The 11,032-nt window shown below is 35.2% G+C and overlaps 1 protein-coding gene across 1 annotated transcript in view; it reads left to right on the plus strand.

Moving 5' to 3' along the window:
- The window catches only part of LOC148953607 (uncharacterized), a 47,667-nt gene extending 37,835 nt beyond the window's left edge, over nt 1-9,832 (plus strand). Inside the window, exon 7 of the mRNA XM_089088607.1 lies at nt 5,325-9,832. Coding sequence (XP_088944733.1) covers nt 5,325-6,877 — 1,553 coding nt within the window. The 3' untranslated portion in view covers nt 6,878-9,832. The remainder of the gene's footprint in view (nt 1-5,324) is intronic.
- The last annotated feature ends 1,200 nt before the right edge of the window (nt 9,833-11,032 follow it).

Genomic DNA, 11,032 nt, shown 5'->3' on the forward strand with positions numbered 1-11,032 from the left:
TACCAAATCGATACTTGATTTAACCGAAAAAAAAATTGACCTTTAAATGTATTTTAATATCTAGATATTGCATAATATGTCTAAGATGATAATTGGAGATAAATTTGCCGATTTTTCATTCCTTTCCACTTTTGAACGATCTGAGATAAGTCAAACTGGGCCAAAAAATCACCTTCAGAGGCTAATTGCCTGCCGGTGATTAAGTCGTCCTTCATTCATTGTAGACCTAAGAACTGTTTTCACTAACTTCAGCTTGCTAAGTATTCTTTCTCCCTTAGCTGATGTCACAGGGACAGTCTTCGCCGTCTGGAATGCTTTCCCTACCAACGGGGGAGTATTTTTCAGTTCTTTCGCAATAGTAAAAGCATTCTCGAATGTTCTGTCAATGAGCCGTTGTTCAGCATCGTATATGAAGATACGTAGTTGAGATTCAAATTCCTCTCTCATCAGATTCAGTATGGGGAATGCTTGCACGAAATTATCGCACTCAGTGAATTCATAGTTGACAAGGCACTCAACAATAAGAAAATTTTTTGTTTTCGTGTCTCGGACAGTTTCTTTCATTTCTGAGACAAGGACTGCTATGACTGATCGCATTTCCCGAGTATAGAACTCCTTGAATGTCAAGTGGCGGGCAGTTGAAGAAGGTGTCGTATCTCTAAATCTTACTGGAACTGAGCATGGTCTGTGGTGGCGGTTGAAGTCTGTTTCTGGGCTGTAGTTCTCCAGATGATTAGATTCCATGTTCAGATTTAAAACGATACTCCCAGTGATAATTACCGATGCTTCAATCTGTCTTTCGATGTCTGTATCAGTGATGTCTTCAAATAATTTTAAACTTGCTTCCATCAATCGAGTAGCAGCTAGAATGTCAAGGTTCTCAGCTTGGAGATAAACAATGAGACTGTTCGTTTGTTTCAGCAAAAGTCTCATGAAGCTCAGTGGTAGATGAAATCATCGCATAGTAGCAATACTGAGTCTCTGGGCTTTACTTCTTTTGTCAGTGTCTAATAAAGTATCATTTTTCATCGTCAAAAGGAGCTCTGTGAGTTCTGGCAACTTGCTCCACAGTGCTAGCAAAGCCTCATATTTGGCACACCATCTTGTCTCTGACAAAGTTTTCACCTGAAGTTTGCCTTCGACCTTTTCCATGGCCTCTTTGTAATAGGTAAAGTGCTTAGTGCCTCCAGTGAAAAAGGAATGAAGAATTCGAAGAGTGCCAAACGTTTTCTTGACAAGGCTTGAAGATTCACAAGCATGCTCCGCGATGTTGTTTTCGCGGTGTGCCAGACAACGAAAGTATGGAATTTCCCTTTTGAAAATTCTGGTCACATGAGCTTGGACTCCTTCAAAGCGTCTTGACATGTTGCTGGCGAAGTCGTGCGACTGAAAAGCCAGCTTCTCCTCACTGAAACTAGCATTTTGAATGCACTGTACTATGTCGTTAGCATGATCCAGGTATTTCTTTGATTTCAATTCCACTATATAGAATATGCGCTCTCTAGCTAGTCCATCTTCGTCGATATATCGTACCCCAACAACCAAACACTCTGCATGACTTATATCTGGCGTTGTATCAGCAAAGATGCCGAAGAACGGGGACTCAACATCTGTAGTATCTGTAAGCAATGAACAAATAACAAAACTTAAGGCACCTAAACTTTTTACAATGAGCTTCTCTGATTGTTTGTGGTTTGGGAGGGAGGGAGATACTCAAAGGGGGCATTTTTATGCCAAAACATCCCAGCTCTTATTGATCCATCAGATAAATACAGAATTGGTTCTAAGGGGAAGCGAGGGGAGGATGGAGGTTGAAATTGATGTAGCTACAATTTATTCTCCAACCAAGCCAAAGCTAATTTTCTGGTATAAAGAAGTTGCTTGACCAGTTTCTTCTCATGTTCGTGTCATTCGCGATCGAAATTCTTGAGTGTGTATTATATAACCGTTAAGTACTTAAAGTTTTTGCGCAAAATGTAAGGTTTTACTTTTTTTGAATTTTTTTTTTCATAAAATTGCATTTTGAATTTTCCTGCCTTTTTGCCAATTTTTCTGCAATTCTCTGTTAGCCTCTTCAGGTGGATTTCTGACTAATAGCCAAACTAAACAGTAAAGTAATGAATGTGAACCAGCTGAAATTGTCGAATCTTGTAAGGGAAAGTACTAACCAATGCAATTCGATACCGGGATGGGCCTAACGCCCATAATTCTACAAGTTTGGTTACAGATCAGGTAGAAGCCAAGAATTCTTTTTTTTTTAATTTAGTGACAGACCAGGACATGAAGAACAACCGAATTTGATTGTTTTTTAACTGCTAACTGTTTTTTAATTTGCCAGTGTTTAATGGGTTACAATATTAGTCCAATGGACTGTAATGAACCTGTCAAATTACCTGATTTACAAATGAGTGGAACTAGCGGGGTAGAACAAACAAATTCACCAAATTCGTTTTGTAGTAGAGAATGGGAATCAAATGAACATCTTAAATCACTAAATTTACAACTAGTGCAAAAGAACTACCAAATCCGCCGAAATCGGTAACGAATGGAAGCCAAATAAAGACGTAAAATCACCGATTTTTCAATTAGGCTGAACTAGCTACCGAATCCACATAAATTGGGTAGTGAATGGGAATCAAACACATACGTTAAATCATGCTATATGGAAGCAGAAATGGAACAGAAATTTTCAGAATGGGCATCGTGGCGAACCTCGGCAAAAATTTTACCAAATGCCAAAACTGTTGGGGGGGGGGTGCCCCTCCCCCCTGCCGGGGAACCGCTGAGTAAGAATCAATTCAACCATATTAAGAATCTCGTTTCCTCAAAAACTATTTCCCTTGATAAGCTCCTTTTGGTCCACCAGAGTCAAAATCTGATACCTACCATGTCCTCCAGTCCAATATTTCCTCAAAGTTTTAGCTTGTTCCCTTAAGCTGTTAGTACATTCTTAACCGTGCCTCAGATATTGCAGAAACGCTCTTTTGACTGCCTGGATACACATAATATGTTTTAACTAGTTCTACATTATCCTCAATGTTTCCTGAAAGCTACTACTTAATACCCTTAGCTTCTTCTTCGATATTGTTGAAGCACCCTTTGGACGAGCTGAATGCTCCCAGTGTTTTTAATTTAGTTCAATAACCCTCTCAACATTACTTGAAAGGTTCAACTTAAAATCCTCAAAAGCTGCTGAGATAACTCAAATACACTCTTTTGACAACAATGATTCGCATAGTGTTTTAGGATTTAGTTTAACATCTCCTGGAATCTACAACATAATACCGCTAACCGTTCCTGAGATATTGGAGATACGCTCTTGAAACAATATAGATGGCTGTAATGTCTTTTTATTTGGCTTAAAATCCCCTCAACTTTCTCTGCAAGTTTCAAGTTTAATATACTAAGCAGTTCATGATATATTGTAAATATGTGGTTTTGATATTATGGATGTAAATAGTATGTTTTGGAGTGTTAGCTAGCCATGAATTTCGTACATCTTAATAAAACGTTTCTATTGTCTCCCCCCCCCTCTCCATTCCCGCGCATGTTATTTATCCTTCACTCCAATTTTTTTTTAGTATTACTGAATTAGTTTCGAGATTCAAGGTTAATGAGCCCTTGGAATTAGCTATGATTAAGATTGATAACTTTTGCGGTAATTTTGGGAATAATATCTGCATAACATTTTCTCTTTTTTCCAGAGTTTAAAACTTGCAAGATATTAATTATTTTCGTTCTTATGTTACGTATTTTAAGATATTATATTTTTAAATCTAACGTAAATCATTGCGTTGTTTTATATGTTGAAGTGTTTTTGAAATTTCATTTGTTTATTCTATCCCTCCATTTTGGGGGGAATTATTTAAGTAAACGAAATAGATGTTTCATGTATTTTTTTTTATAACTTGGTTCAATATCTGTCAGTAGTCTCTTTTGATATACCTCTACCTTCATCCTTAATTTATAACTCAATTTCAATTTACATCCCTTAAAACTCCCTGAAAGTTTCAACTTGATGCTCCAAGCTGTTCCCGTAATATTGCAGATACGCCATTTTGACTACCTGGTAGAGCATAGTTTGTTTTGATATATCTTACTTCTTAATTATTTATAGATTACAAATCTGATTGGATTCTAAGTGCAAAAATGTTTTGTGGAAACAGAGACAAAAATTGTTTAGCCCTTTAAACCTCCTCAGAGTAAGACTTGAGGTCTTCTTGACCCAAAATCTAACCCATCCGAACTGAACTATCGCAGATGATTTGAAAATTTTGTGGAGAGAGTGTCTTCATTTGTTTAGTTACGTGCGTTGTTTCAGGATTATACTTAGCGAAACTTTGAAAATCTTGGCCTAGCAAACGATCTCTAAGTGTGTTTCCACAAAAGTCTACGTGTAAACAATGGTTGATTTACATAATTAGATGTCATACCCCCTGGCGTTGTGGGATTATGGTTACCCTGGAGGCATAATTATTAGATTTGTTTAAGTTTTTGATCAAAATTATCACCTCAAAATGGGACTTGTGGCAAAGGGGGACAGCAGGAAAGGATGCGAGAGGTAGGCTGGTTGCCCTTGTAAAAATTTGATTGAAAAAAATGGCATAAGAACTTTCAATTTTTAGTTTAATGAGCCCACTTCCAAGTTTCTATAACCAACCTTCCATGGAATGTGACCAGAAATAAAAGTTAGTTGGTTCATTCTAGGGGTCCTTTTGATGGGAATAAATTTTTTTTTTCTATCTTCCCTTCTATTTAGGGATCCTCAAGAACTCAAGAGTAGAAAATGTCTGCTGGTCAGAAAATAACAATATTGTTTTCTCTTTGTTGGACCCTATTTATTTTATTTTCTTCATTTGGGGGGGGGGGGGGGGCTGGAACATTTAAAATTTTAATCCTATTGAACCAAGGACTTACGGCTCTAAGTTTTGAACTGATTACACAAAGAAAAATTTTGGTTCGTTTCTGGACCCCTTCCACAATAAAATGTTGATCTTTTTTACCCCAACAAGGACCTCTTGAGTTGTCCATCCAGTCATACGCCTAACCTCATACAAGCTTTCCTTTTCTTTTACCGGGTGCGGGGAGAAAATCGTTTGGGGAAGGAGCAGGCACATATGTGTTGGCCTCGTATAACATGGTGTTGCTGTGAGCTCTTAGTAGTAGTTGGTGTAGCTTATCCATGCATTCTCCCCTTTAGGGCCCAGTTGCATAACCGAGTTTCTTTTCATACCCATTTTAATTGGATTGCTATTTTAACTTAAGATGATTAATTGTGTTTGTATTGTTATGTTTTATAATTAGTCTGTTTCTTTTTGTTTCAGAAATAGACAAATATAATGGAGAAGCTTATGAAGTGTGTTATTCTGAAGAATCTCAGACCAGAAAACAATCAAAAATGATACCTTCAGAAAACCGTAATAGTGGGAAAAGCAAAAGAATTAATAGAAGATCATCTCATTTGGCAAAATTCACTTTGAAATCCAAGGTCAAAAATGTAGCTGTTAAAAAATTATCACCTATGCGGTTATCAGAAAACTTTCACATTTGTAGAATTTGCAATGAAACCTTTTATCTCCGTCTTTCACTATTGAATCATTTCAAAGTCCACGATGAAATAGAAATTCAGCAATGTCGGTTTTATTGTTCAAAATTCGAGAATAAGTGTGATGTTATTCGTCGTTTTGACACTCCGGGTCGAACAAAAGATGGCCCTTATGAGTGCAATATATGCCAAAAGACTTTGACTCGTCGTGAATCGTTCTTAAGTCATATGCGAAGACACGTTAAGGGTAGGCAGTTTTTGTGCAATTCGTGCGGTGTAGGTTTTTATACCAAGGCTCATCTTGATGTTCACGTGCAAACACACACTGGAGAAAAGAACTTCACGTGTGAACGATGTGGAATGCAATTTCGACAAAAAAAAACTCTGAACTATCACATGGATAGTCACTTAAGAAATGAGAGTGGAAAGATCCCTGAAAAATTGTTTGAGTGTGAAATATGTTCTATAAAATTCAAAACTCAAAAGTGTTACTCCAATCATAAGAGAAGACACACTGTGGGAGCAACTCATGAGTGTGGAATCTGTAAAAAAAAGTGTTACACAAAATACAGGCTTGTCGAGCATATGAGGATCCATACGGGAGAAAAACCATTCAAATGCAAAATTTGTGATAAAACGTTCGCACATATAGGTACTTTAAGGAGTCATTTGAAAAATCATAGCAACGAAATGCCCTACATTTGTGAGTTTTGCAACGAAGCATTTAAGGACAAAATTATCCGGGATGATCACGTGAATAGTCACACTGGTGATACACCACATAAATGCAAGATATGTGACATGTGTTTTGGATCAAGAAAGAATTTAACAAACCATAAGAGGGTTCACACAGAGAAAGCAGGAGAAAAAAAGTTCAGAGAAAAGAAATACAGCTGTAATATATGCAGTAAAGTATTTACTCAGTCTTCTTATCGTGACCAGCACGTGGCTTTGCACTCCAATCCTAACCCTCTCAGTTGCGAGTATTGCAGCAGAAGCTTCAACTATAAGAAACTCTTACTGACCCATGTGAGACGCGTGCATCCCAATCGCCATCCATTTAAATGTAAGCTGTGTAGTAAAACTTATGATTCCATTAGGAAAATTGATCTTCACATCAGTTCTCTTATTTGTGACAAAAAAGGCGAATTGCTTGAAAAGTTGGCAAATCGCAGTTCTATCGATGGTGACGGCAGAATGAAAGTTGATAACACATTGCCCAAGGCTGATAAGAATATAAAACTTTTTGTATGTAATATGTGTGATGAAGAATTTCTGTCAGTTGGAGAAATCCAATGTCATTTTAACTCCTCTCATAAGCGTTTTAAGTAGGAGTTGACTGTGTTAGTTTAAAAAAAGACTTTTTTAGATCTTTTCATTCCGTTAAAAATTATTAACTTCTTTTGATCTTCTATTTCTTAAGATAATTCAAAATAGAATGTTCAAAAAATTGACGATTTCTTAATTTTTTTGTTGTCATGGTTTTTAGCAAAATTAGCATATCGAAAGCGTTTAGTGTGGTACCAGGTACTTTTTCTATTTTCATATTTATTAAACTTTTGTACTCCTGTGAGAGTTTAATATAAATTTTCTTTTGTGATAGAGGTTATCGAGATTTAGCTCTGGAAATGAAATTTGATTTAATAATAGATTCTCTTTCAACACCTATTTTTATTTTGTTATAATATCAAAAAGAAAAAAGCCATATTAATCAAGATTACTGGACATTATTGAAAATAAAAGAATTTGATAATGTTTACGAATATCAGTTCCTAGAAGCCTTAAGAATTTCAGATGTTTTCAATGTTATAACTGTAAAATAATTTTTCAAATATATTTTTATATTCAGTTATGTACAAAAGCCTTTACAAGAGACAGGGGGTTGCACATCTATTCCTGTTTGCGGTATTTGTCTTGATTATGCATATTAATTTGTGTTTGTTTCAGCTTACAAATTTCATGCTTTCAAGAAAATTATTAGTGTTTTTATGAACGAATCAAAATTTAAGAGACAAAAATGTTTTTTCGCTCTTATCCCTTTTTCTGTTTGAACTATTTTATATAGTTCACATAAAATTCAAATTACTTGAAGTTTCACTTGAAATTACAAAAACCAAGGACACTAAAGAAAAGCAGGGTTCGGAAAATTGGATATATTGGAATAATTCAGCATATACTGGTACATTTCGTCATTATAATAATAATAATATGATAATAATATATAATAATAATAAATGAAAATAATCTTGTGAACAGTAACCTCTAAGCTTTAAAGAGACGTTTAACAAAAGGATGTCGAACAAAATCAAAATAGCCAAAATGGCCAATGGTATTTAATTGCAATTCTCAGGGAATGCTGGGGGAATATCGGAATAATTGACAAGACACTAACTAGAACTTTAAAAATTAGAATCTGATATTTCAATTTTTGAGCCGAGGAAAAACTGAAGAAGTATTCATTATGTTAACCAATAGGAAAACTTTTGAAACAAAAAACGAATAGAAATTAATTAAAAAAAAAAATCCGAAAAAGAAGTTTTTCAAAGAGAAACTCTTTTTCAAATATTTTTTTCCTAGGTCTATGTTGCCGAGTAAGTTGCTAGCCGATTTTGAACAGATCGATTTTGTGCCTATTTTTGGCGTCACCAATTAGTATCACTAATTATTTTCTTATTCATTATCTTTCATTATATCATTATCTTATAGCAATCGATCGTCTTGTCCTCGTCTATATGCCCTGTAAGTCTAAGCCAATCTGAGTAAAAAAAATATGTATTGAGCCAGTTTCAGGTGTCACATATAAAAACAATCAATCTTCGAAATATCTTGTTTTTAATTTAGGTATATATGCCCTGCCTTATTACCTGCCTCTACATCCCTATCTACATGCCCTATACGTTACAAACCAATACAGCCCAAACCAATTTCAAGGTTATTTGAAGCACAGGGATCCAACTTGCTAAGACATTTCTGAACGTAATTTTTACGCTTATTTGAGAGACAAAATATAAGGCCTCGTTTTACGCATCCCAATCGTTTGGTCTTTTAGTCTGGAATGATCAAACATCAAAATTCAAATAACTATGTTTAACAAGAGTATACGAGTCTTGGATAATCAGAAAGAAAAGTATTAGCTCATTTACAGATGAAACAGGGTTTGTTTTCAAGGTTTTCTTTGCGTTAGTGTTCTGTTATGAATATTAGTTTCGAGCTTCAAAAATTGACGATTTTTTTTTCAGACAAGCGAATACAAAACACAATGTTTTTGCATTTGTACTTAAAAAGTTTTAGTCCTCCCTCTTGCTATTCTCCCAACACTCCGAATTTTTCAGCTTAATTCGCACCTATCGCTCCCAGCACATTGCTGATGTACCATTTTGATAACCTGGATTCCCGGTTTATTTGGATTTACATCTGCCCCTCTCTCGAGTGATAAATTTGAAATTTTAGACCCGATTCTCTGCACGAAAAAGAAGTCTGAAGATTCTGCTTCCCAAGTTAGTACCTTAGTTTGTTCCATTTTCTCTATACGTTCGGTTCCATTTTTTGCTTCCCAAGTTAGTACCTTGGTTGGTTCCAGTTTCTCTATACGTTCAGTTCCGTCTTTACTGTGGTTTTTCCTTTTAAGGAAGAGCTTTATTAAGAAAATCCAGTCTTTTTATGTTAAATATTGTAAATTTTACTTTACATGTCCCCCCTTGGCAAATTAATACTAAAATAACTCGTCAGTTTAGAGTACCTGAGGTAATAACAAAGCTAGCCGTACTTCATTGAGAGCATGTAGATTCGGCTCTTTACTGTTTTCACCCCATCGTCCCTTAGTCCCTCTGTTTATTTAATTTAATTATATATAATTCTAATATTTTCTCTCTTTTTGTTGTTATACTTCGCAAATGTCATTGATGTATATGATGTAAGTTAAAATTGTGTGCGCAATTTTTGCGACCTGTTGAAAAAGGTTTTTATATTTTCTGAAAATCTTTGATTTTCGGGAATTCGGCAAAACCAATTCTCTTTTGGGAAAATCTTGTAGAAATCCCTACAAGCTCTTACAAGTGTTTCAAATATGCAACGCTTGTAGAGCCGCTTAATACTACCTTATCAGGTGATTTTTTTAATATGATAATTATTGTTAGTGTGTATAGTTGTGCTATGTTAGTTGATATTTGGTTGTTTTTTCAGTCTTATGTTAATGTTTAGTCTCGTTTCTGTTTTTTCTTTATATTTTCAGTTACTCCACGAGTATCAAGTATTTTTGTATGATTTGGCTTATCAATAAATCATTAGATGCTATTTCGATTGCCTTGGTACTTTACAGTCTTTAGATTCACCTCTTTCCCCTGTCGTAAATTTAAGTGTGCAGTTCATTGGATCCTGCGTTCCCTGAAAGTTTCAACTCCATTTCTTAAGCCGTTTTTGAGATAGGGCAGATGCCCGATTTTATTAAACTTACTGAATATAGTCTCTTTGATATCGATTTCTACTTCACCCTGAATAGACTCTGGTACTTGAAGTGGGAAAACTTTTAGGCACATTTGGGACACGTGTTTAGCCTCTCTCTTAATTTATTATTCGAGGCTTAACCCCCTCCCCCCACATCCCTCTAAAAAAATTAAAAATTTCGTTTCCCAAGATAGTGCAGATCTAATTTTTCGAGTATTTATCTTTTAATTTACATTTCTATCTTACCGAGAATAGATTCTAAGTCATTAACCAGCCTATTGTACAAAAATGTGTATTTTCAGTGGTACACAATATATATAGCCCCTCCCTCTAACGAAAAGTACCCTACCTTCTTCTACACTATCTGAAAGTTTCAACTCCGTGCCCTGAGCCTTTCCCAAAACAATGCAGATATTGTATTTTGATTTAATTGATGCACATAATAGCTTTTGATTTACCTCTACTTTTCCCCGTAAAAAATAAATTCTAAAGAACAATTTTTCAATCTAAAGAGGTTACTTTGAATTTTTCTCCTGAAATTATAGAGATAGAAAAATTACCAACTGTGCTACCATCAGACAATGCTTACATTTTTAAAATTTGTAGTGATTAATTCCCCCTCCCCCGCCTTTCACTATTAAATCATGAAAGCTCATGATGAAATAGAAATTCAGCAATTTCAAAAATTTAAGAACGAACGTCATCTTTAGCATTTTAGACATTCAAGATTAAACAAAGTACAGTTGTTTTTAGTGTACGGTTTGTAAAAGGATTTACACCGATTGTAAATCATATGCGAAAACACACTAAGGGTAAACAATGTTTGTGCGACGCGTGTGGTTTTAGTTTTTACAGAATCGAGTATCTTAATCGTCACGTGCGAACGCATAGTGGGGGAAAAGGTTTCACGTGGGATCGATGTGGAATGTAATTCAGAAGCAGCAATAGTCTTAATATCACTTGGATAGGCGTGATATAAATGATTATGGGTGGATATTAGAAAAACTGTTTGACCGTGAAATCTTTAACGCTAAATTTGAAACG

Source organism: Artemia sp. Qi Xiang Cuo, chromosome 4 (genome assembly GCF_049724085.1).
Source record: "Artemia sp. Qi Xiang Cuo chromosome 4, ASM4972408v1, whole genome shotgun sequence".
In the NCBI taxonomy this organism is placed as follows: domain Eukaryota; kingdom Metazoa; phylum Arthropoda; class Branchiopoda; order Anostraca; family Artemiidae; genus Artemia; species Artemia sp. Qi Xiang Cuo.